This window comes from Lolium perenne, chromosome 5 (genome assembly GCF_019359855.2).
Source record: "Lolium perenne isolate Kyuss_39 chromosome 5, Kyuss_2.0, whole genome shotgun sequence".
Lineage (NCBI taxonomy): Eukaryota > Viridiplantae > Streptophyta > Magnoliopsida > Poales > Poaceae > Lolium > Lolium perenne.
The window spans coordinates 49607129-49633631 of NC_067248.2; the positions used below are offsets into that span (position 1 = coordinate 49607129).

General features: G+C 44.3%; 2 protein-coding genes across 3 annotated transcripts; one reads left to right on the top strand and one right to left on the bottom strand.

Moving 5' to 3' along the window:
* The first annotated feature begins 1115 nt into the window (after positions 1 to 1115).
* LOC127299124 (uncharacterized) lies at positions 1116 to 8999 on the top strand. Of its 2 annotated transcripts, none has more exons than XM_051329036.2 (11): positions 1116 to 1749; positions 2307 to 2677; positions 2779 to 2868; positions 4220 to 4453; positions 5690 to 5896; positions 5990 to 6272; positions 6343 to 6518; positions 6616 to 6704; positions 6797 to 6846; positions 8146 to 8201; positions 8797 to 8999. In XM_051329036.2, exons 1-11 carry the CDS (start codon positions 1146 to 1148, stop codon positions 8890 to 8892), a joined length of 2256 nt encoding a protein of 751 aa, XP_051184996.1. In that variant the 5' UTR covers positions 1116 to 1145; the 3' UTR covers positions 8893 to 8999. The 2 variants fall into 2 exon arrangements, with proteins under 2 accessions (XP_051184996.1, XP_071675976.1); XM_071819875.1 differs by having other exon boundaries at positions 1486 to 1749; positions 6616 to 6689.
* A 150-nt stretch (positions 9000 to 9149) lies between these two features.
* Positions 9150 to 11920, bottom strand: LOC127299126 (uncharacterized). Its single transcript, XM_051329037.2, has 3 exons — positions 11656 to 11920; positions 11241 to 11461; positions 9150 to 10030 (listed from the first exon to the last, which is right to left on the bottom strand). The coding sequence occupies exons 2-3, from the start codon at positions 11445 to 11447 to the stop codon at positions 9395 to 9397; spliced, it is 843 nt and encodes a 280-aa protein (XP_051184997.2). The 5' UTR covers positions 11448 to 11461; positions 11656 to 11920; the 3' UTR covers positions 9150 to 9394.
* Between the last annotated feature and the right edge of the window lie 14583 nt (positions 11921 to 26503).

Below are 26503 nucleotides of genomic sequence, written 5' to 3' on the forward strand. Positions count from 1 at the left end.
ATCCCCCTTGCTGATACTAAGAACCCGAGAAGTTCTCCTGCGGGTACTCCAAAAGAGCACTTTGTCGGGTTCAGCTTGAGGCAGAACTTGTCGAGGTTGTCGAAGGTTTCCTTCAAATCTTCGATCAACGTTGACCCTTTCTTTGATGTTATTACGACATCGTCGATGTAGACTTGTACATTTTTCCCGATCTGTGTTGCTAGGCACTTCTGCATCATCCGCTGATATGTTGCTCCCGCGTTTTTCAGACCAAAGGGCATTGTTTTGTAGCAAAACACGCCATAAGGTGTGATGAACGCTGTCTTGGCTTCATCTTCTTCTTTTAATCTGATCTGGTTATAACCAGAATATGCGTCCAGGAAGGAAAGACGTTCACATCCTGCCGTGGAGTCGATGATTTGATCGATCCTTGGGAGGGGAAAGTGATCCTTGGGACAATGTTTATTGAGACACGTAAAGTCGACGCACATGCGAAGGACTATTGTGTGTTTCTTCGGCACCATCACTGGGTTAGCTACCCATGTGGCTTCTGTAGATATTTCTCTGATGAACCCGGCATCTGCGGCTAGGGAAGCGGAGGAGCCCCCCGCTGCCGGCGGGTGCAGCCCGCCGCTGCTGCCGTTGCCCCCGAGCGGCGACGACGATGACGCAGATGGACCGCCCCTGCTCTGCGGGAGCGCCTCCAGCGCGGCCGCCATCGAGCTGGTGGCCCTCGTCGTCGCCTAGCAACCGGCGGCGTCCAAAAACCCTCCGCCGACGCCCGGTGACAGTATAGTCGCTGGGAACCTTAATTTCTAGTCTAATTAGGTCCGTAGTACGTAATTTAGGTGCAATGCGGTTGTATTTTGCCACTATTAGTGTGAATTATGATCGAATTAACCTTGATCGGATGAAATCGAGTTCAATCACGAAAACCTATTTTCCGCGCCGTTTGATTTTTCCGAGTTCGGTTTGGGTTTACAAGTTTCTGTTCCGCGCCGTGCCTAAATACGCACTCAAATCGTTTTTCGGGAGACTGAACTCCATTTTTTCGGTTCGGACTAATACGGGCTCTACTAGACATCATCTTCCTCCTTCCTTCGGTCGTCTCATCTCGCCGTCGAACCACCACACCAAAATCCCGCGCAACCAATCCTCGCACCCTCATGCCTCCAGCCAGGAGGCCCCGGCGGGCCCTGGTTGCGCCCGCCGCCTCAGAGAGCTCCCCTCCGGCCCCTCCGGCCCCTCCGGCTGTGGGTGAGGCCCCGCCTGACACGGCGGAGGCTGCTGCTAGGGTTACGGAGGTTGGTGGCGGGGCGGTGGAGAGTCGCGGTGAGGAGGCCACCGGGGCGGAGTCCGTCGAGGAGCCGGAGGTGGAGGAGGAACCCGAGGAAGCGGAGGAGGATCCCGAGGAGGAAGTGGAGGAGGATCCCGAGGAGGAAGTGGAGGAGGATCCCGAGGAAGCAGAGGAGGACCCTGAGGACGAAGCCGATGGAGGCAAGGCGGTGTTGGCGATGGGCCAGGGAGACGGCCCGGCTGCAGCGACTGAGTCGGAGAGGACGGTGGCCATGGAGGGAGGCGACGAGGAGAAATCGATGGCGACGGCAGTGAAAGATGGCGGCGGTGAAGATGCGGGGTTGGAGTCTGCGGTGGTAGAGGAGCCTGGTAAGGAGGATGAGGGGCAAGAACATCCAGAGGAGGAGAATCTGAAGGATGATGTGATGGAAGAGGATGCCGCGGAGGTCTCGGGAGAAGGCGCCGCAGCAGATGGTAAGTAAGAGGCTGAGCCTATTGCACATTGCACGTCAAATACGCAGTTCAATGCTAACTTCTTGATGGTAATAACCTTGTATTGAAAAATGAGATTTTGTTTAGGCTTCGTCGTGAGATCTCATACCCTCACTTGCTTATTGGTGGCAACTTATGAGTCAAATACACCGACGGCATGAAACTGGCAATTAACTGATTCATATTAATATATATATGCCCAATTTTGTCAAACTCTTACATAAAGTAAGGTTGCCCATAGAGACTGAGTGCTACCTCAGTTAAACCATGTCCCCTCGTGGTTGGAGTGTTTAGTCTAGTTTATTTGTCTACTAGCATCGTGAGGAAAAAACTGCAAGGGACCTTTATAAATATAAATATCAACCCTTGTGTAATTTTCGTTATCTAACATGTTCATATTCTGAGCACTATATGTGGCTATATATCCTGTTGGATTAGAAGTATAGATTCCATGAAATTGTCATGTTTCTTTTGCCCTATATACTGTGTCCAACTAGCCAATGATCATAAAGCGGTTACTTTTTCCATATATACTCCAGACAAGAATGAAGTGCCCGAAGAACACGGAGAATCTGGGGATGAAGGTTCACATCGGGATGCCGATAAGGATGTCGTTGCCGGCCAGTTCAGTGTCCACTGTGGGGCGCAGAATGGTGAACTTGACCCCTCATTTGCTATGCTGGGTTCAGTTGCAGTGGGGAATGTTAAAGACCTTGAAATATTTGTTGGTAGATTGCCTAAGGGTTGTACCGAGGAAGACATTACAGTGGTATTCTCTCAGTTCGGGGAGATCGTATCTACTAAAATAGTTAATGCTGCTAAAAAAAAGAACAACCGCATTGCATTTGTTCGTTACATGAGCACTGAAGCTGCAAAGAAGGCTCTCACTGAATTTAAGGATGGAGTTGAGGTTTTGATGCAATAAACCCTTAGTCCTTCAAATAGTTTTTCATTGAGTATGTCTTAGTTAATTGAATAATGACCATAATTCTCGTTGTTTCTTTTTCTCAGGTGACAGGGGAAAAGGTCAAAGTATCAGCTTCTCGAGTTAAGAATACCCTTTACCTTAAAAACATTTGCAAGAGCTGGACAAAAGAGCAGGTGAGATATAGAGAGCTTTACCTTATCCTGATATTTAGAAAATTTGTTATGGCACTATATATTTTTACAACAGTTTTACCGTTTGATTATATTTAAGTATGAGAATATTCTCATGCCAACAAGTACTTACTGTACTGAGGCTACTCAGCTCTTCGGAAGATATCGAACTAAAAAAAAGTAATCTTTATGTGTACAAAAGGCTCCTTATCTTTGGCGCCATCATGCTACAACTGAAATGTTGCTGATCTTTCTAACAGACTAACATTCCAGATACAAAGATATGTTCATTCACTTAGTTCATGGGATATGAGATGAGGCACGCACAATATACTTGGACAGTTGAATTAATATTTAGCTCAATAACCAAATAGCATTGATAATTGGTGTTGAGGAGTCATAAAGTACCATAGCCCACTGAAGGTTTTTCTGCTTTATGTCTTATTCAAACAAATTAATATAGCAAGGGTCATGGACCTCATGGAAAGCAGACAGTGAAAACTGAGTTAATTATATATAGAGGAATGAAAGGGTGAAGTTCAAATAATTTCCTGTAGTAGAAGTTGCAAACACTTGAATGTGCTGCGGAAAAATCACAATTCACCAATATAGCTGTAGTAGAAGTTGGAAAAGTAATATTAGTCTGTGATATGTGACATTGCAAAACGGCATTAATTCATTAGTCGTATTTGAGGGCCACTTTGGATCACATGATTGAGAAACACATGAATAGTAAAAGCACAGGAACCTGACAGGTTTGCCTGTGCAAAACAGAGGATTGTAAAACACAGTAAAACTGCTGGAATAGTCATTTGGATGGAACACATGAAAATACAGGAAAAGATCCTCGATCCTACGTGATTGACTCTAAGAAAAGAGATTGGAGTGGATGTTCAGTTTCGTATGGAATTGAGGCATAGGAATCGAATCCATAGGAATTTGTGTAGCACCATTCCCTTGATCCAAAGGCAATCCATAGGAACATATCCTAAGGGTTGGAATCCTACAAAATCCTGTGAACCTACAACACTGATGTGTTTGAATATTTGAATCCAGAAGTAGATCAAGATATTAAAAATAAGAGCTAGGTTGTCTAGCCTCATTTGTATAAAAAGTTTTTTATGCAAGGAATTGTATTTATGTAGAATCATTTCTATGTGAATAATGTATTGACTTAATAAGAACTGAATGAATTGATCCTCTATCCAAACGGAATGACTGCATACATCACTATCCATTCTTATTTGTATCTGTATAATAGAGGAACACAATTCTACCAGCTTTCAAATGTCTCTGAAGATGCGACATGGTCTACTTCATTTAGTTTACTTGTTTTCCCAACTATAATTTGCAGGTGCTACTCTCATTGAAAAGTATTGGAATCGAAGAATTTGAAATGACTTTACCTGATGACCCTGATACTGGAGGACGAAACAGAGGGATTAGTTTCCTCAAATTTGCTGCGCCTGACACTACCGAAAGCGCACTTCAGAAGTTACAGCAACCAGATGCACTTGTCGACATTGATAGAAGTGAGAAAGAATATGCTCGAACCCCTACAGAATCAAGTCAAGAGCTTGCTCTGAAGGTAAGCAGCTATTGCCTGTTTAATTCTAAGATATTAGGATGTCTTGGATAGTTCTTAGTTGATTTGTTGTTCTATGTCATCAATTTTGGCTGTTAAAGAGTTATTCGAACCAGGTAATGAACCTACCTTCTGAATGGTGTCTTCAGTCAAAAATAACAGATCATAATATGCAGTATGTGTCCATGAGTCAGCTAGGTTTGTTTGGTCAAACTTTTGGAACGTGAACACATATTTTGGTTGCACTTTTTTTTTTAAAATGAGACCAACCAGGACTAGCCCTTGGTGGCATATATTGATAGAAGAAACAACCTGATCACCTGCAGAGTCTGGGACTCCGGGCTGGATACGCACTCGCTGTCCTTGCCAGCAGAGCGACGCTCTGTTCTCTTGGTTGCACATTTTTGGAGACTGAACTATTTTACCATAGCAAATATCAATCATAACCAAATAGATCAGAAACTTTGGATGGTTAGTTGTCTATATCTATCTTTGTTGTTTCACTTATATTTGAACTTTGGGACTTCTGCTCTTTTCCATGGGCCTCAGTTGTTTTGGATCAAGTTGTCAGGATTGTGATTTATCTACACATCCAGGGCCCCGCCAGATTTGCTTATTCTCCTCTAATCAGACAATCCATCTTATTCCATCCTGCTAGCATGACTTCCTTTCTCTTCCTTACATAAACACTGCAAGGTTTTGCCCGCACATGGAAAACCTTGCATGAATGCCTCACTCAGATATTTAAGGGGTTCGATTATGCATATCCGGAGCTATGGTTGCCAAATTGAGTTATTATGGTCTCTCTGGTTCCAGTTCTCAGATTTGTGGCGGTAGGGTGGTTTCTGGTACCATTCAACATTCTGCGATGCTTTTGGTATCATGAGCATGTGTGTAGCCCCTGTGTGCTCCAATCCCTCTTTCCTTTCGTTGAAACAGGGTTGTGTCAATCCTCATAACTGAGTGTTGGGCCAGTTACGGATATACAGAGTTGATTTATTTTTAGGTTTAGAACGCAAGTTTGTTACTAGGCTCCTTGCTAGCAAATGATTGTTGCTAAACAACCAGAAGTATCTTAAATCACCTAGCAGCTTCCATGTATCCCACATGAACGCAAATGTTTGTTACTAAGCCATATGTATATACCAATATTAATACTTTGCCATAAAGTTTATTTACCCATGTTGGAAATAGTACTCCGTATCATTGTTTTGTAATTTACTGTTACTTTGTCTGCAGGTTAAATCAGTATACCTTGAACATGTTCCTCTTTCTTGGAATAAGGGGAACATTGAAGAGTGTTGCAAATCATATGGGGAGATTCAGGAAGTTCGCCTTCTAAAGAAGTCAAAAAAGAAAATTGCTTTTGTTGAATTTTCATTCAGGAACAGTGCATTAGCTTGTGTGGAAGGGATAAACAGTGCCAAGATTGGTGGTGAAGTTAAGGTATTCTAAATCCTAAATCCTGCTTGTGTTGATTCATCTAAGCTGCTATTGGTTGCTAACTTGCCTGCACTATTGTTCTCTTTCTTTACGTAGTTGGTTGCGAGTCTTGCTCGACCACGTCGGGAAGTACATCTGGACAAGAAAGTTGCTAAAGGTGAAGACGCTAACAATTCTATAAAGAAAAAGGACCACAAAAAAGAGGTCATGGTGAAGAAGAGTTCACATAAATTGCCAAAAGGTGACACGAGTAAGCTGACCTCACAAGTTGATGCGGAGGTACCACAAGCATCCAACCTGTACAAGGGCAAACGGAAAGCTGGGAAGACTGAAAATATCGCTGTAAATGAAAGACTACTGAAGAAAGCACGGAAGAATTGTATGTTCTCTGATAATTTTGTTTAACTTTGTTAATGGGTGCTGTTTCTTATACCTGTAATTTTGTGCAGGTGATGTCCTGACAAAACCTTCCAACAGAACACGTCATGGTGGTTATGCTAGAGCTGCATATGCAGGAGAATCTTCTGGAAATATGAAACGTTCTTTGGGACCTCGATATGTGACTAACGATTCTCACCCCATTGCGGGTGCATCATCCAGATCTAAACCAAATTCTCGTGACCTGGTATACATCAAATGCTTCGTCTTTATACACGTATTCTCTTTTTTTTTACGCCATCTATGTTTATGTATACATCATATTAATGCATGCATGCCTTTAGGAACCTCATGCTGGATACATCCCTCCTGTAAATCGTGTTCGTGCACCCGCAGATCACGCTCAAGTCACCTATGTGTATGATCAGCCGAGGTTTTGTTTCCATTTCGTCTTGCTGCTTATTTGGTACTGAGAAGATTCTCCGCCAAACATGTAACTTATTTGGTATTTCCATGGTTTTGCAGAGCTACACCGTCAAATTACCATCATATTGATGGTCTTCCTTACACTAGAGGTACAGTCTTTAATACTGTCTAGTCCATGTAGATGTGCATCTTTTAGTTCCTCTAATAACTGCACATAATAGACACTATGATTTAGTCGAGATATACATTTGAGTATATCTTAATATCTTATAGACTGGAAGTCATGTTCTTGGTTTCTCTTGGAATAAGTGCATACCCTGCTCAAGTATTGCACGAGTCCAGATATTTACCGCCCAGTTACAAAGGCACATTGCAATTCTTAACCACCTATACCGGATGAATTACACCCGTGGCTTGTCTCATAGGCGTGCTTTTATCTGTAAGCCGTCACATAACTGTTGTTTCCATGTTGTCGGACACGTCCTGAGTGACTCCTTATGATGACTTCTACCGCTTAGATTTACCCTGTATTTCTTAGGCACCAACAAGAATGTTGACTCTGCCTCCTGCTTTCGCGTCTATGATGCACCGATACTTTGTCAAGGTGGCGCACCTATATCAGTATGTCTATCTGATGCCGATACACGTCCCGTAACTCTCAGATATGTAACTGGCAAGAAAATTTAAATACTGAAATTCCCAATATTGACTGTCCGATACAACCCACAGCCCATTAAACATGTGTCTCGGTATAACTGTAGTACACCCTGGGAGGTAGTGAGTGAGGCTTGCACTAGGGTTCGTTCTGGAGTTTTGCACAGAATTAACTTGCATACCTCCAGAGTTGTAAAAATAAGCTCAATGTTGTCTCCAGCTACCGAGCACAAGCCGCCTCAGCCCGTGCTTCCTATTTTTTGGCTGGAGAAAAGGCTCTTGGCCTGGCCTTTTATCAAAGCCAACGAACAATGTTCAGTACATCCAAGGATAACCTGGTTACGTAAAAGTCAAGATCTCTAAAAACAAAGACGCCTCTCCAAGGCAAACACAAAACAGAAAGAGCAATCCCCTAATCAAAAGCTACTAAACCAGACAGGACAACGAAAGCAGAAGACACCTTCCTATGCTCTGTTCTTCCCCATCACGGGATGTTTAATTAATTATCTATATAAAGAAGATGCAACAGGCGATGAAAAACCTGATATCTCAAAGGACCATAAAACCCAATAGCTCGATTATAAAACCCAGCAGCTAGATTGCAATTTTTATGCACATGCTACTGGGAGTGGCATTGCTGATTGTGTGAGGATTTGACTAGATTGGAATTTGGTACATTTCCGGTGGTGCTATTGAGTTGATTTTGTTTGAACTCTTGCACTGGTATTGATTTTGCTTTCATGTAGGCTAAGCCAGTTCATTCTGTAATCATTTTTTGTTGTTGCGTTTGACAGAAATAGCAGCTCCACCACCAGCCTATTATGGTTACACAAGCAATCCTCAATACCAGGTCTAAATACTTTCTTACTCATTCACTACAACGTCTTCCTTTAATTTAATCTATATTTTCAATCAGAATTACTTGTTGGAAGAACTAAACTGATATAGTTTGTTAAGTCAACATAATTATATTCATTCTGTTACTGTGGATGATAAAGCTATTGACTGTATTTTAACGTGGTCAATCTCGAAAAGTGCTTTTGGCTCCCGAGCTCCAGTGCTCTCGCCATTTAAAAAAATTAAAATACATTTTTATAAGTTATCAAAAAATCTGAAAACAATTTTGGAGATTTTCAGTGATACATCTCGCAATCATGCAAAATCTCAACCCGAAATTCTTTTTATTTTGTGGTACACAAAATTAATAAAATCTGATATGTTTTGGAGATTTGAAAATGTACTACTCAGATCTACATTTTTGTCATTTTTGTGTAGCTCAAAATATAAGGTATTTGAAATTGATAATTTGCACGTTTGTGGGATCAGATTCCATGCCAACATGTATTTTTGAGAGTGTGACTAATGTTTCTAAACCTTCACTTGTCGTCTTTCTGACAATATGTGGTCAGGGGTCTATATCTGAATTATTTCTTATCCGTTTGTAGGGTGAATATGCATACGCTTATCTTCCTCCGCCTCATCTAAGTGAAGCGGACTATCCAAGAAGCGGAGAATACATTCCTCGAAGGAGATATTACTGACCAAATCCTACTGCCGTATAAACATCGAACGTTTATAGTTTTTTTGAACCCTTATGCTGTGTAGATGGTACTGATGCTGGAAAAAGATGTTTGTACACAGGGTATGTTTGTACAATGAAAACATTACAATCGAGATCGCTTGCACTTTGCTTCCACAAGCCAGTGATGCACAAATACAAGAAATTAACTTGTGAATATGCTTAATTATGCTACTATAGAGAGCAGCATGGCATGTCTCATGAACCAAGACACAGGTATAAATAACGGTCTAGACTAAACATGTCTTATAAATAGTGGTCTGGACACATACATACCATCACCATGTTAACAAAACTACATCTCTCAAGTCTTAGTCTGGACACATACATACCATCACCATGTTAACGAAACTACATCTCTTAGTCTTAACACAACTGGAAGTCTGGAACCGCTAAGTGGAAACAAGAAAATGGTATCCTCTAATACTATGTGCTACACGACCAAATGGTTGATTGTACCAGATTCAGATACCATAGGCCATCAGATCACTCACTGTCGCAAGGCATGACCAAGCGACAGTGAACCGAACCGTGCAGAAGTTAAGCTTACATATACCAAGACTCGCAGAGAATCTCTTGGGTGTCAAGACTGTAACGGCGGATCCTTCATAGATATCTCCGTTTCTCTTGTAAGCCTCTACAGAGAGTTTCAGTCCTCCATCTTGTTCTACACACACAATGTTTCTGGAAAGGCGTATGAGACCATCAGCTAGATCAACCCGAAACCTTCCGTCTCGAGCATCGAGCAGTATGAAATCCTCATCTATGCTGGTGGTACCAGAGATGACACGGATTCCCAAGTTTTTCGGCCATTGGCCCTGGATAACTTCGGCGTTGATGATGGTGGCCTCAACCGCTCCGGCGATTAGTGCGGAGGTGAGCTCCAGTGCGCAGTACTGGCTGGAACAACTGCTACGCACGAGGTTGCCTGCACTGCCAGAACTGTCACTACTGAAATCATGTCTGTATACTAGCACGTTGGAGATCAAATCTTTGTCTTCAGGTTCTGTTCTGCCCTTCACTTTTAGTTGGATTTCGACATCGACAGGGTCGGTGAACACGACCGCACGAGACGGGCCAGGCAACGGCAAAAATGAATCCTGCAAGCATCGTTTGTACTCGTTAAGAAATCAAGTAACTACGTCCAGAAACAAGGACGCAGTATATAGCCAACAGCCCAGAGCACACATAAATGAAAATGAACATTAACCTCAACAAAGCCAGCTAAAGAGCATAATCTTACCCAAAAACTAAATGAAAATAAACATTAACAAGTCAGATTCTAACACCTATGTCTTTGCAGAAGTAAAACTGGGACAACCACTGTTGGATAAAACATTCCCATGGCTATATATTCTCTTTTTTTTTTTTGAGATCTATATATTCTCATTTCAATAGCAAGAGGTCTGCACAGTAATTATTTTGGTGCTTCATCAAGGTTAAATTAGAAGAGAATAGCCAAAATACCACTAGTTAAATCCAAAAGTGCCAAAATACCACTAGTTAAAACCAAATTGCCAAAATAGCATTCAACTTCGGTTTTCTCATGCCAAAATACCACTATCACCTATTGACAAACAGACTCTGTTAGTTAAGCCGTTTGATTTCTGTGACTTGACAAAATTGACCCTGATTTCATCTAACAGGCATACGTTTTAACCTTTCTCCTCGTAGAACGAGGAGCAATAGCAGCGCCAGTGCCGGCACGTTACTCCCCCTTGACCCACCGCCGCTGGGAGGGGTTGCACCCCAACGAAATCCGCAAGGACCAGGCCGAGGCAAGGCGTTCGGCGGCTGCTTTTCCAGAGCACGCGTGTGCATCCAGCCAGGCTGTCGGCAGCGTAGCTATGGATTGGAGGCAGGGCTGCTGTTTTTTGGCCGGGATAGGCAACCGTAGGTAATTAGCTATGCACCACTGCTCGTTCTTCTAGCTGGATGGATGTGGACATTCCTGTTAATCAACATCAAACTAGCAAAACCTTTTGCATACCGTAGATAAAATTGAGTGGCATTTGGGGGCGGTTTGGAGTTACCCTATGTGAAGAGGTAAGGTTATTTGTGTCTTTCATTGAAAATGTTAGTCTTGGTTAGTCAGTAGTGGTATTTTGGCATGAAAAACTGAAAGTGTGTGGTATTTTGGCTCTTTGTTTTTTAGTAGTGGTATTTTGGCACTTTCGATTTGACTACTGGTATTTTGGCTATTCTCTCTTAAATTATGTATAACGAGACAGTCACACAGTATACTTGAAAATAATCTAGCGGGAACTTCCTCTATCCCCCTCCATGAGCAAAAGAAATAAGAAGGAAAACCTGTTCATTGATAATTTGGCAGGCATCCCTTCCACGTCTGAAGATAATGTTGCGATTATGATCCACAGAGTCTCGGGTGGCAACCAAGCCATAGACCTCAAGTGGCCACTCGAGACCATCATTGATCTCTGTGACTCTGATGGAGAAAACCTGCAAGCAAGTTTTGACGCCAGCATGTGGCGGGGTGGGTTTACATGTGAAGAGCATGGCTCTCACACAAGCTGCAGCAAAGTCTCAAATCAGCCAAGAAGGCAAACATTAAATCAAGAATTCTGGTTCAGACATAGGATACAAGCTACCTACAGGGAAACTAATCTAGTATTTTTTTGTAGGATCAGTAAGGGAACTGATCAGGTTGAGGCATGCAGTAGTAAGAAGATAAGTAAAGCAAGAACGAGATGGTTGAGTAGATTACTGTAGTCTCGGAAGAGGCCAAACTTGCCGCCCCAAGAGGATTCCCAGTCGCGACGGTACGAATCCAGGTCCTTCTCCTCCACCAAAATACTCACGGGTGATTTTCCTTTTTTGCCAATCCTCTCAGGTAGTTGCCCTGAGAATGAATCAGCTTCTTCTTGATTACCTCCAACATGTTCATCAGACCTGGAGGGGAACAAGCTCAATGAGTAAGATAATTTATCGTTAACAATCCATATTATTCTGAATGATGATTTTGCTATAACCAAGTTGATACAGGTCAGAGATCTGTACTAACTTGAAACAATATTATTCTACATCTATGCACAAAATTTAGTGCTCTCCCGGTATTAATCCACCAATTTAGTTCTACTCTATTTGTTATATATGTATTGGTACCACGTTGCTTCCCCTCTCCACCTCCCCTGGCAACACGCCACACCCTACAGGAACTAGCAGTCCTAGAATCAATAATTACACAGAACTGGTTCAAGCACTTTCAGTGATACATTGACACTTAATCCACAACTAGTATACAGGACAAGCCTAAGACTAATGTTACTAGGAACTCAACAGGCGTGATACCAATCCTCAACCTTTAGACCAATAAACTTGGGCGCTGGATGGGAGTCTAGGGCTCATTCACGGAACGGCTTGGTGAAATTAGGAAGACCGAAGACGTATCCTTGGAGAAATTAGGAAGACCGAATCCAATTTCAAAGTAGTTGGTCGAAAGCTAGCCCCTTTCACCATGGCACATGCATGCTGTTGCATAAAATTTCTTCGAGGCTCACCTAGCATGCATCGAGATTGAGCTAATTTGCGAGCCAAGAAATAAAGCTCTAAGCTGGGTTTGTATTCTCGCTTGTCATAAAAAAAAAGAATCATTTTCTGCCCTAAAAGAAGTGATTCAACAGCCGCGCGCCGCAGAGGGAATAGAAAGCTTAAGTGTAAGGGGTAGGCGGCGGGACCTTACCCAGATTCAGCGGAAGAGGACGGAATACAGCCGGCCTTGCGTCGCGCTCGACGACGTTGTCGGCGCTTGCGGCGGGCTTCGCGCTGCTGCTCGTCGCGGGCGGGCTCGGTAGAACCCATTGGGGAATTTTTGGCTAGGGCTGTCTCCTCTCTGCTCCTGCTGCGGCGGAGGCTAGGCTTTGTGGGGTTGAACTCTGCTAGGTTTGGGGTACAATCACCCTCCTAACCACCTAAGATTAGATTGGTTCTCTATTGTTACCTTTTTGTTGTAAACACCAAAAATTAGTTGTTGTTTTTCGTTGTTAATTGTAAATCACTCTATAATATGCTATAATATGCAAAGAGATTTGTCAGATCGGATTAATGTTCGTTTTTGTTAATATTTTTTTGTTAAGAAAATTGATAATTATTGTTCTAAATGACTATGTTGTAAAGATATTTTCAGATGAGATTAATATTGTTTTTGTTAATTTGTGTTGCCTGCCAAAACCCACCGGCGAGCAGTGGTTAAGCAACACGAAGAGCCGGGAGGCTTCCAAGGCTGCAGAGGGCTCTGGTCCCTCGACGTCGTCCCGCAAATGTTCCGGCACACGTCCCAGCGGTTGCAAAGGCGTGCCACCTGACCTATACCTGGTCAGGAAGGTGTTGGATTGCTTCGATTAGTTTCCTGCATGGCAGACACGTAAACATTAAATACGAGCCCGATCGGCTCTCAGGTTGCCCTGTGGATCGGCTCACAAAGCCGATCGCCCCATGGTTCACGTCGGGTTAACGATGACATAGGGCTCCTGCTTGATCAGTATAAAGCTAAACCAATCTACGACAGTTTAGGGTTTTCACCGTATGATCGGAACATCCTACGTGTAGTTGAGCCTAATAGACACGAAAGATAATGAAAAACTAACCCTAAAAGAGGCCTAAAAACCAACATTAAGTTAATTCCCGGAACATCCCTCTTAGGGCTAACAAACCATACCTAACGCACTACCAGATCGTTCAACCCGTTTGCAAGGCCTAACCATACAGATATTAAACCAATCTTTGAAGAATCAAGGAGCAACTATAACAGATCGGATCTACTAAACAATGAACAAGCATGGTGCTGCCCTTACACCTGGATAGGTGTAAGGGCAGCTAGATATCGAGGGACGGCATGGCTAAACAGATATGCATAAGAAAAGCATCCATGCAGGCCCCAAAACATCTACGATAAATAGTACTGCTCGCCATCAACAACATTTCAGCACGAGCAGCACAAGGTAACGAATAAACGCGTACTGCCTAGATCGCAAGATGCGATCTAGGCAGCATGATGCTTACCCGGGAGAAACCCTCGAAAGAAGGGGTGGCGATGCGCCTGATTTGTGTTTGTTGTGAACGTGATTGTCCTCCTTTTCCGATAACCCTAGATACATATTTATAGTCCAAGAGACTTTCTAATTCGGGCGTGCACCTAACCGTGCACTGGTTAAACTCTATCTTTTTAATTCTAAACTAAGATGCAATCTATTATATTACAGATACACGGGCAATCTAGCCCAAATTCTTCGCGCACGGCCGCTTCAAAGATGCTCCATGCGTATATCCTTCATGCCCATCTTCACTTACGGCCCATCTCCTGATTTGGCCAAAATCTGGTGATAACAATTTGTTTGCTGAAAAAGTTCATAATTATTTGTTGTAAATGATTTTTATAATATGTTGTAAAGAGGTTTTTCAGATGAGATTAATGTTGTTTTTATTACTTTTTTGTAAAAAAAGGTTGGTAATTATTGTTCTAAATAAATCTGTAATATATTCTAAAGAGATTTTCACATGAGGTTAATGTTGTATGTGTCACCAATTTAGCTGCGATCAGTTGTAATTATTTTATGGTAAGATTTGTTGTATTGGTGCCTGGGTTTCCTATGGTTTCCAAACGTCAAGGGAAAAGACGCTTTTGTACCGTAGCATGTGGTGTGGCATCATGTGAAAGAGATGTGTCTGTGTGCAGTAACATCAAACGACCACACGGGGTCCATCCAACGGTGCGCGGGATGACCGATTTCTCCTCAAAATCGGTCGCACGACGCTCAACGCTGATCTTGATTTAAGCCCTATGAGAACTGTGGTTTGTAGATTGGCGCCTGTTCGTTGCGACCCAAAAAAAAAGCACCGACTCCGACGAGAAGTTTCAAATCATGGTGTGATCAATATAAAAAAGACACTACAAATCAGGTTAGCAAAATCTGGTAGGCAAACCGAGCGACCCCCGCGAATTCCTCGTGTCGCTAGGTCCATGATTTGGTGAGATGTTAGTCCGGCAACCACATAAGCCTAGACCCAGGGCAGAACGCCCCAAAATAGCTCACCAAAAACGCGGCAGGACTCACCAAAACCAGCCCAAAAAATCCACAAACCACCCCGATGCCCCACCCTTCGTCTTCAAAAAGAACGCCACGCTCGACGTAGACTAGATTTAGAACGCGGTCAACCACCAGATCCTAGCCATCCCCAAAATCTTGCATCTTCGTGGAAGCCCCAGAAGATGTAGATAAGAAAAGCTGAAAAATAGGAGATCATACCAAAACCAGGTGTGTCCCCAACTTTCCTCTTGGAATTCGAATCCAAATCATAGAAGCATACCAATTCCTCAAAAAATAGAGGAGACAACAACAACAACAAATACTATATGTGCTAAAATCAAGGTTTAAAATAGTGTGCTAAATGAAATAGCGACAACCTCTTTCAAACGCTATGGACGCTATATCGTGCTAATAGCGTGGTATTGTTACCCTCCAAAACCCCCCGACGGGCGTTGGTTAAGCAACACGAAGAGCCGGGAAGCTCCCAGGGCCGCTTAGTGGATCCCTGGCACCTCGCGTCGTCCCGCAAATCTTCTGGCCACGTCCTGGCGGTTGCTAGGGCGTGCCACCTGACCTAGACCCGATCAGGAAGGTGTTAGTGCTTCGAGTGTTCCTGCATGGTAGACACGTAAACATTAAATACGAGCCCTATCGGCTCTCAGGTTTCCCTGTGGATCGGCTCAAAGAGCCGATCGCCCCCATGGTCCTTGATGGATTTGCAATGGCATGGGGATCCTGCTTGATCAGAACAAAGCTAAAACGATCCACGACAGTTTAGGGTTTTCACCGCATAATCGGAACGTCCTACGTGTGATCGGGCCTAGCAGCTACGAGAGATGAAGCAAACTACCCCTACGAAAGGCCTAAAAACTAACATAATCGTTGATTCCCGGAACATCCCTCGTAGGGACGGTAAACAACACCTAACGCACTACCGGATCGTCCGACCCCAGCATAAGGCCTAACTATGCAGATATTAAACTAATCCCTGCAGATGCAAGGAGCAACTATAACGGATCGGATCTACTAAGTACGAACAAGCAAGATGCTGCCCTTACACCCGTAAAGGTGTAAGGGCAGCTAGGTGTCGAGGGACGGCATTGCCACGCAGATATGCACGAGAAAGCATCAATGCAAGCCCCGGCCTAAACACCTAAAGATAAGTAGTACTGCTCGCCATCAACAAGGCTTCAGCACGAGCAGTACAAGGTTGACGAATAAACGTACGCTGCCTAGATCGCTAGATGCGATCTAGGCAGCAAGGTGCTTACCCGGGAGAAACCCTCGTAGGAAAGGGGTGGCGATGCGCCTGATTTGTGTTGGTTGAACGATGATTGTCCTCCTTTCTCGATAACCCTAGATACATATTTATAGTCCAAGGGACTTTCTAATTGAGGCGTGCACCTAACCGTGCACGGGCCAGACTCTATCTCTTAACTTCTAAATTACAATACGATCTAATATGTTACAGATACATGGACAGTTAAGCCCAAACTCCTTGCGCAAGGCCGCTTCAAAGATGCTTCATGTGTACGTCCTTCAAGCCCATCTTCACTTACGGCCCACCTCCTGATTTGGCCAAAATCGGGTGGTAACACATGTCCCCCTGGTTTTGATAATGATAATTACAAAACCATCTGCTTTTCCTTCGAGGGGTCACGTCGTGGCAGAAACGTCGCAGTATTCTCCATGATGACATTTCGTCTTCTCAACCCCTCTGCACGACTTAACAATTTTGGCATCATGTCCTCGAGAACCGTCATGGCATTAAATCTTCGCTGCATCCCCTTTATTTATCTGTGCCGGGCGGCTCGCCACTTCATCCCCTTGCTCTGTTCCGTCCACCAGCACCAAAAAACCCTCCTCCCCTGCAGCAATGTCTTCCCCCTCTTCTACCTCCTCAGGCCTCTCCCTCCAATCCTCTCCCAAGAAAGAAGACGACCTCCACCCCGAGGCGAACCCCATCTCCTCCGACAAGGAGAAGGAGAGAGTAAAGAAGAAGGAGGCCCCCTCCTCCGCCAGGTATCCGCCAATGAAGCGCTCCCGCATGTGGGCGGACAGCGAGGATGATGATGACGACGAGGAGGAAGAAGAAGAAGAGGAGGAGGATGATTCCTCCTCTTCCGCTAGGTATCCGCCGACAAAGCGTTTCCGCGCTTGGGCGGACAGCGAAGACGATGATGATGATGAGGAAGAAGAAGCCCCTGCCGAAGACATGGGTAGCAGCGACGAGGAAGTCTCCGGGAGCAGCATCGACGGCGGCTCCAGCGCCGACGATGAGGCCAGCGAGGAGTAGCACTGTAGGACTAGTAGTCCCTGAGCAATCGGCTCTCCTTTTGTTCTCCCTTTCTTGAGCAATCGGCTCTTCATTGTAAAGACCTTCTCTTATTAATGAAGAAACTTTCTTTCAATCAATTTAGTCGATTGTTCAACGAAGTCGTTGCTCAAAGAGCCGATAGCACAGCATCGGCCTGCATTCCAAACGCGATTCCAAACTTTCTTTCATTTTTAAATTTTTTTTTACCGGCCGATTCCATACAATCGGCCACCATTTCATTCTTTACTGGCCGATTTGTGTATCGGCCCCCATATCTTTACTGTCCGTCATCCCACATACTTGGGAAATACTTCTTGAGATGCTGGCCGTTGACGGCTACTGGGAACTTCACACCATCCAACATCTCGAGCATGTACGCATTCCCCTTCAAGACTTGGACAACTTTATACGGGCCATGCCAATTCGGAGACCATTTGCCATACATTTTATCCCTCGTCCCCAGCGGCAGTACAGCTTACCATACTAGATCATCAACTTGGAACTCTTTTGGCTTCACTTTCTTATTATAAGCACGAGCCACCTTGGCCTTGTTTTCCTTAATTTTCTCAAGTGACCATAGCCTAAGCTCCGTTGCATCTTCAATGTTGTCACTCATCAGGGCTGCATATTCTTCAGCAGTTAAATCGCTTTGAAACGTGACCCGTCTTGACCCTGCCTTAACTTCCCAAGGTAGCACAGCTTCTTGTCCATAGACAAGCTGGTACGGGGTGGTCTTTATTGCTCCATGACACGACATGCGGTAAGCCCACAACGCCTCTGACAACACCTCATGCCATCGCCTAGGGTGCTCGTCGATTTTTCTCTTGATCAGCTTGATCAAGCTCTTGTTGGACGCTTCAGCCTGCCCATTCGCTTGAGCATAATATGGAGACGATCGGATTAACTTGATCCCCATGTCGTCGCAAAACTTCTTCATTTCTTTCGAAACGAAAACCGAACCCCCATCGGTTGTAATAGTTTGGGGAATCCCGAATCTATGAATGACATGTTCCAACACGAATTTGATAACGTCTTCCGACGCTACTTTCTTCATAGGGACCGCCTCCACCCATTTCGTGAAGTAATCTGTAATAGCCAGAACCCATCTATGGCCCTTGCTTGACGCGGGAAAAATTTCCCCGATCATATCCATACCCCATCCTCGGAATGGCCAAGGTTTGATGATAGGATTCATTGCTGATGCGGGTACCATCTGAATGCTCCCAAACTTCTGACATGCTTGACACCCTTTATAATACTGGAAGCAATCTTCAAGCATAGTAGGCCAATAAAATCCTGAGCGCCTAATTAGCCACTTCATCTTATGAGCCGACTGGTGAGTTCCACAAGCACCCTCATGCACCTCATGCAAAAGCCGATTGGACTCGGCTGGTCCCAAACATTTGAGAACTAATCCTTCTGATGTTCTATAAAACATGTCATCGCCAATCAGAACATACTTCATGGCTCTGTATCTTATCCGTTTGGGTGCCCCCCGAGCCGGATCCTTTAAGTAATTGAAGATATCGGCTCTCCAATCATCTGGTTCCAGGACTTGCACTTGAAAATCGGCTTCACCTGCTACATCCTTGTATCCCGACGCCGTTTGCGCAAGGTCGTTTGCCTCAGTATTTTGCGACCTTGGGATCCAATTGAAGCTTATATACCTGAACTGGGCCATCAGCTCACGGCATTGTACCCATAATGGGAAGAGTGACTCGCTCTCGCATTTGTATTCTTCTGTGAGCTGAGAAATCACCAATTTGGAATCTCCGAAGATCTCAACTGCTTCAGCCCCAACTTCCAGGAGTAACTCCATTCCCTTGCAGATCGCTTCGTACTCAGCCATATTGTTTGTGCAAGAGTCAGCCAACCTGATAGAGAAGGAGTATGTTGCCCCCCGAGGCGACACGAGTAGCACACCGATACCGCAACCGTCCTCACAAACCGATCCATCAAAGAACATGGCCCATGCACGCACGGATAGCACTGCCACGTCCGTGTTTATTCGCTCAGCAATCAGATCTGCTAGCGCCTGTCCCTTGACTGCCTTCGCCGGCTGATACCGGATCTCGAACTCCGATAATGCAAACATCCATTTGCCTAGTCGGCCTTTTAATACAGGGGCCGACAACATGTGCTTGATGACATCCGATTTGCATATGACGATGATTTCTGCTGATACCAGGATGTGCCGGATCTTGGTGCAGGTAAAGAATAGACAAAGGCACAACTTCTCAATTTCAGGGTACCTTGTTTCTGCATCCAACATCCTTCTGTTGAGGTAGAAAACCACTTTTTCCAGGCCATCATAAACCTGCACCACTACTGATGCGATGGAGGTGTCAGCCACTGATAAGTAAATGTAGAACGGCATGTCTTGCTGCGGCGGAACTAATACAGGTGGCTTAGTTAGGTATTCCTTAATATCATCAAATGCCTGTTGTTGCTCTGCCCCCCAGCGGAATTCCTCATTAGACTTGATTTTGACCAAACCCATAAACGGCTCAATTCGTCCCGACAAGTTGGAGATAAACCTTCTGACGAAGTTAATCTTGCCGATGAGACATTGGAGCTCCTTCTTTGTGGTGGGCGGCTTCATCGTTCGCACTGCCTCTTGACTCTTCAGGCCGATCTCAATCCCACGCTCGTGGACCAAGAATCCTAGGAACTGACCGGCCGTCACCCCGAAGGCGCACTTCTTTGGATTCATTCTCAGTCCGAACTTCCGAGTTCGGTCCAGGACCTGTCGCAAATCCTCTAAGTGCCCGTCTGTCGCAACAGACTTTACCACCACATCATCGATGTAAATTTCCACCAACTTGCCAATTAGATCATGGAAGATGTAGTTCATGGCTCTTTGGTATGTTGCGCCGGCGTTCTTCAGTCCAAACGTCATGACCACATATTCAAACAAGCCCACTGAGCCTGGCACTCTGAATGCAGTCTTGTGTATATCCTCTGGAGCCATGAAAATTTGGTTGTAGCCAGCATTGCCATCCATGAAACTCAAGATTTTATGACCAGCAGCTGCATTGATCAGGGTCTCTGCTACTGGCATCGGATACTCATCCTTCGGCGTGGCGCTGTTAAGGTTCCGAAAATCTATGGGTACGCGCCATCGGCCGTCCTTTTTCTCCACAGGTACTACATTAGAAATCCATTCCGCGTACCTGCATGGCCTGATGAACCCGGCGTCCAGCATCTTCTTGATCTCCTTCTTTACTTCCTCCAAAACTTCGGCCTTCATTTGTCGTGCTCGCTGTTGGAACGGCCGAAATCCTTTTTTCAGCGGGAGCCTGTGCTCGATGATGCTCCTATCTAACCCGGGCATCTCTATATAATCCCAGGCAAAACAATCTGGGTACTCTTTTAAAAGGGCTATCATTAGGCCCCTCAGATGCGGGTCTAACTTTTTGCTGATAAATGTTGGTCGTGGCTTGTCCCCAGGACCAATATCGATCTCCTCCAGCTCGTCAGCTGATGTAAACCCATAACCCAGCTTTCCATCGCTTGCCAAGTCAATGTTGAACACAGGCAGAGCGTATGTTGAGGATAATGCTGGCCGATCGCTGAAATCGGCCTCCTTTTCCATTGTCCTGCTTGATGAGGGTTTACAACTTCTTGGTCTCTTATTATGGTGCTGCGACTCGACGGAGGCACGCTCGCCATGTCTTGGGTCATAAATCTCTGACGAGATCCTGAACACTGTGTTTGTACCAGCCGACGTTTCTACATCGGGATCCGCCGATGCCTGTGCATCGGCTTTCGTCTGTTTGGGGCGCCATACTCTCTTTGGCGGGCGCGCCTTTGTCTCCATTGTTTGCTGAATTTTCACGGCCAGATCGGGCCGCGCTCTTCTCAACGTGTACAGGTACTGTGCCTCGGCTTCTTCCAAATTTCGCAGCCGCTGCACCCTTCGCTTCTGAGAATGGCTGAGTCCATCAGGGCACCACCTTGGTCGGTGATACCTATCTTCTTCTCCACCTGACTCCTCAAAGTCCCACCGGGCGTGCCAGAATGTGTTACCCTCCAAAACCCCCCGACGGGCGTTGGTTAAGCAACACGAAGAGCCGGGAAGCTCCCAGGGCCGCTTAGTGGATCCCTGGCACCTCGTGTCGTCCCGCAAATCTTCTGGCCACGTCCTGGCGGTTGCTAGGGCGTGCCACCTGACCTAGACCCGATCAGGAAGGTGTTAGTGCTTCGAGTGTTCCTGCATGGTAGACACGTAAACATTAAATACGAGCCCTATCGGCTCTCAGGTTTCCCTGTGGATCGGCTCAAAGAGCCGATCGCCCCCATGGTCCTTGATGGATTTGCAATGGCATGGGGATCCTGCTTGATCAGAACAAAGCTAAAACGATCCACGACAGTTTAGGGTTTTCACCGCATAATCGGAACGTCCTACGTGTGATCGGGCCTAGCAGCTACGAGAGATGAAGCAAACTACCCCTACGAAAGGCCTAAAAACCAACATAATCGTTGATTCCCGGAACATCCCTCGTAGGGACGGTAAACAACACCTAACGCACTACCGGATCGTCCGACCCCAGCATAAGGCCTAACTATGCAGATATTAAACTAATCCCTGCAGATGCAAGGAGCAACTATAACGGATCGGATCTACTAAGTACGAACAAGCAAGATGCTGCCCTTACACCCGTAAAGGTGTAAGGGCAGCTAGGTGTCGAGGGACGGCATTGCCACGCAGATATGCACGAGAAAGCATCAATGCAAGCCCCTAAACACCTAAAGATAAGTAGTACTGCTCGCCATCAACAAGGCTTCAGCACGAGCAGTACAAGGTTGACGAATAAACGTACGCTGCCTAGATCGCTAGATGCGATCTAGGCAGCAAGGTGCTTACCAGGGAGAAACCCTCGTAGGAAAGAGGTGGCGATGCGCCTGATTTGTGTTGGTTGAACGATGATTGTCCTCCTTTCTCGATAACCCTAGATACATATTTATAGTCCAAGGGACTTTCTAATTGAGGCGTGCACCTAACCGTGCACGGGCCAGACTCTATCTCTTAACTTCTAAATTACAATACGATCTAATATGTTACAGATACATGGGCAGTTAAGCCCAAACTCCTTGCGCAAGGCCGCTTCAAAGATGCTTCATGTGTACGTCCTTCAAGCCCATCTTCACTTACGGCCCACCTCCTGATTTGGCCAAAATCGGGTGGTAACAGGTATATTTCAAATAGCATTTCTAAAATAATACTAAATATTGCATAAAAATAAATAAGTTTACTAGAACGAATGGATATATAGTCCAAAAGTGACTGACATACATAACCACATATAAAAATAGATCTCAAATATTTTAGAAGGCTAACATCGGCATTTCAGAAGGCAACAACATAGTATAAATTATTTATTATAAATTATTAGCATTAGCGATATTATCTTCTGATTTAGAAGTGGAACCAACAGATGGCAGTTCATCACCATGAAAAAGTGAAAGCACTTGCCTGAAAAAATAGCGCGCTAACGCTATGAAGTTTTAGCGCGATATAGCATCCTATTTCGCAAATAACACCACAACGAGAAAAACTACTAAAATTTAGCGTGGATCCTCTAGATATGCTATAGCGCGCGATTAACGGAAAAATAGCGTGCTATTTTAAACCTTGGCTAAAATCCAACACAATAATACTAAAAAAATACATAAAATCAAAGAACTACACGGAAAAAGCATGAATTTCTAACTATGTAAAAGGAGTAAACCTAGGTTTGCTCCTTATCTATGTTCCTAGGGATGAATTTCTTCAATAATGTTCACTTGGTCCTTATCTGTGTTCCTATGGATGAATTTGTTCAGTAATGTTCACTTGGTCCTTATCTGTGTTCCTATGGATGAACCTGTCCAGTAATTTTCACTGTTCTTTTGCCATGTTTATTAGAAACCTGCATCATGGATGTAAAAAAAACTTGGTTACTAATGTACACTTGTTTATTCACATGAACAAATGATATTGATCACAATTCTGAACATGAACGGAATATAGTGCAAACGAAGGTGGTAATGACTCACACACATGGGTCAATCCATGTTTCAGCAAAGGTATGAACAAGATAGTTAGAGAGGAGTTAACAGAGAAGTTACTCTTTTATTTCTGTAATAGTAACCCATTAATTAACAATATAATAACCCACATGTTTTCACTTAATGTACTGATCATATTGTGAATTGCTTCCCCAGTAATTAACATTTCAGTACACACAGGAATTTGATGATAAAAATCCACTATGTGCTTGAAAACGAAGTAACTACCCAACGTGTAAATTTGTAGTTACTCACCATTTGGTTCAAAAGTCGCCCATGAAAGTTGCCCATCATGTACAACTAAAAAAGACGTATCAAATAGAAGAGTGACCCAATATGTTCCAAGTAAGTTACCCAATCCCAGTTAGCAGTAAAGTTGCACTAACAAGTAAAAGCTTTACTTAGCTGCTATTTTTGCAATTAAGTGACCCATCCAATTCAGGTGAAGTTACCCAACACTTAATAGTAAAGGCGGTCCACTAGTTAGCAGTAAAAAAAAGTGACACCAGCTACTCCAGTGAAGTTCCTCACCATTTGCTACGGTGATGACCAATCCTTCTCATTAGACATGAGAAGTGATGCATACTACTAAAGTGAAGTTACCCATCATTTAGATGCAAAGTGACCCTGTCGTTTTCCTTGAAGTTACACTCCTTAGAACTAAAGTTATTAATGCTTTTATCAATTAAATTAGGTTAGGAAAGTAAGCACCGATGTTTAATTACATTTCAGGTAATGGGACAAACGAAGGGGAAAGTGTACATAAAAGCCTTGATGATGCACAATTAAATGCAGAACCAATAGCTACATGGGCGACTATTGAAGAGCCAGATGATGGGTTTGATGAGTACTGCACACATGATAATGAGGGTGGTTCAAATGATGGTATAGCTGATGCAATTTCCACACCACACCCACCATCATTTGATATGCGATTTTACAGTATGGAAACAACCCAATAACACTATAGGGAGTATGCACAGAGGAAAGGATTTTCTATCAGGGTCAATTGGTCACGAAAGGACAAAGGTCATGATGGTGATTACAACAAGATGCACTTTGGCTGCACAAAAGGCGGGAAACCTCACACAGAAAAAGAAAACATACAGAACCCAAAGTCAGCCCAAGAAGACGAAAGGAAACACACATCCAAAAATTGGATGCACATCACACATGTATGTGAAGAGAAAGGCGCTTGGTTCTATGTTGGAGACTTGTCAGTTGATCGTAATCATGAGATGATCATAAAACTTTCACTGACCAGGTTCTTGCATGCACACTGTAAAATACCGGCATAAGAAAAGAAGTTTCTAAGGATGTGGCATGCCTACAACATACCAACACGCCGACACATGCAGCTCATGGCGAAGTTCTATGTGAAACTTGCTGATGTGCCATACCTAGAAAAAGATGTGGCGAATCAAAGGGAATTTTTTTTATCGTGAACACCAGAGCCATGACCTCAATGACACGCTAGCATATTTTGAGAAGAGGAAGGTTGATGACAAGTATTTCTTCAGCATGATTAAGCTAGATGAAGAGAACAAGGTGGAGAAAATCTTTTGGGTTGACGGTCCATTGCGCCGAGCCTACAATTATTACTCAGATTGTATCTCCTCTGACACTACTTACCTGACAAACCGCTAAAAGATGTAGTTTGCTCCCTTTATAGGAGTAAACAACCATGACATGTCAGTGCAATTTGGTTGTGGGTTTCTGCGAAACGATCGAGGCTGACAGATAGCTTTGTGAGGCTATTCAAACAGTTCATGGAGGCATTGGATGGCATAGCACCAACCAACATAATAACAAACAAATATTTTTTTATGTGCGGTGCTATCATTGAGGTATTCTTGAATGCAATCCACATGAACTGTAGGTGGCACGTGATCTAGAACGAAAGAGAGAAGTATAGGTCATACATGGTGAAACACCCTGAGCTACTAGATGCATTCAATGCATGTGTCAACAACAGCTTAACACCAGAAGAATTTGAAGAAAATTGGAGCTTCATGCTGACTATGCATGGAGAATGCGACAACGACGACCTTGCAACAGTGTTTGAGCATAGAAAATGCTGGGTCCGTCCTTACTTCATGCAAAAAAAATCTCATTCCTTCATACAAGAGCAAGACGTGAGGGATTTAATGCAGTACTTAAGCAATATGTGGAAGCAAGTAACTTAGTCTATGAATTTGTATATCGGTACGCACCGATCCAGGACAAGATTATGAATGCAGAAAAAAACTGAGGCAGACACAGCTTTGACAGACCCGGATTGGTGGTGCCGCAACTCAATGGAGAAACAGATGGTGGAAGCCTACACGCGGAACATCTTCCACAGGTTCCAGAAAGAAATGAGGGAAAGAGGGAAAGCCGATCATACGATTATAGGAGAGCAGTCGATCAATTGGGGTACGTTTTATAAGATGCACTTCACATGCACTAATAATATTGTAGAATATGAAGCCCTCCTCCACGGCATATACGTCTCACCAAAGAAATGAAGATTCAGTAGAATAAATTGCTTCGGTGACTTCGACCTTGTCGTCTCCCAAGTCGACGGATGGTTCGACACGACCGACCCCAACATGGTAGCATATAGGAGAGCAGTCGATCAATTGGGCGGACACTTCGCAGGGTACGATCTTCAACACATTGATCGAAGGAAGAGCGAGGACACATGCAAGCTTTCACACATCGGTTCCAGGAGAAAGATGCCTCCAGTTGGTGTTTTCCTCGACCACATCTACAACCCCTCCATCAAGCCTCCCGATAAAATTGACTTGGCAATACCTGATGCCCCGGACTCGGTGCAGGTGCTGGCGGCACATGCGATGCCAGGATGAACCGAGCTTTACCTCGAGTACCTCTTGCATCAGAAACTGCGAGACAACAAAGTATTGGCAAGACGGATAGTCCGCGATCAAAGGTGTTCGCAATAGTCAATGGCGAGCTCCACAAACCAGAGGGGTCTTTCAACAGTGTGTATCCTAGGAAGAGGGTTGTCGGCTGCTGAACGACATACATTCAGGCGATTGCCCGGACACCAGACATGATTACGATCGCTCGCGGCTTGGGCAATGCGACATCAAGACCGTCCATCTTAAAGTGTGATGTTTCCTACAAGACACAACCAAATAAAGAGAAACAAAGACAAA

What these genes read in the sequence shown, in the direction of transcription:
- LOC127299124 (XM_051329036.2), top strand. Translation starts at nt 1,146, where the DNA reads ATGCCTCCAGCCAGGAGGCCCCGGCGGGCCCTGGTTGCGCCCGCCGCC. An exon ending in AATTTAAGGATGGAGTTGAG is followed by an intron (nt 2,678 to 2,778) that starts GTTTTGATGCAA and finishes TCTTTTTCTCAG; the next exon opens with GTGACAGGGGAAAAGGTCAA. An exon ending in TGGTCTTCCTTACACTAGAG is followed by an intron (nt 6,847 to 8,145) that starts GTACAGTCTTTA and finishes TGCGTTTGACAG; the next exon opens with AAATAGCAGCTCCACCACCA.
- LOC127299126 (XM_051329037.2), bottom strand. Translation starts at nt 11,447, where the DNA reads ATGCTCTTCACATGTAAACCCACCCCGCCACATGCTGGCGTCAAAACT. An exon ending in GCCAAATTATCAATGAACAG is followed by an intron (nt 10,031 to 11,240) that starts GTTTTCCTTCTT and finishes CGATGCTTGCAG; the next exon opens with GATTCATTTTTGCCGTTGCC.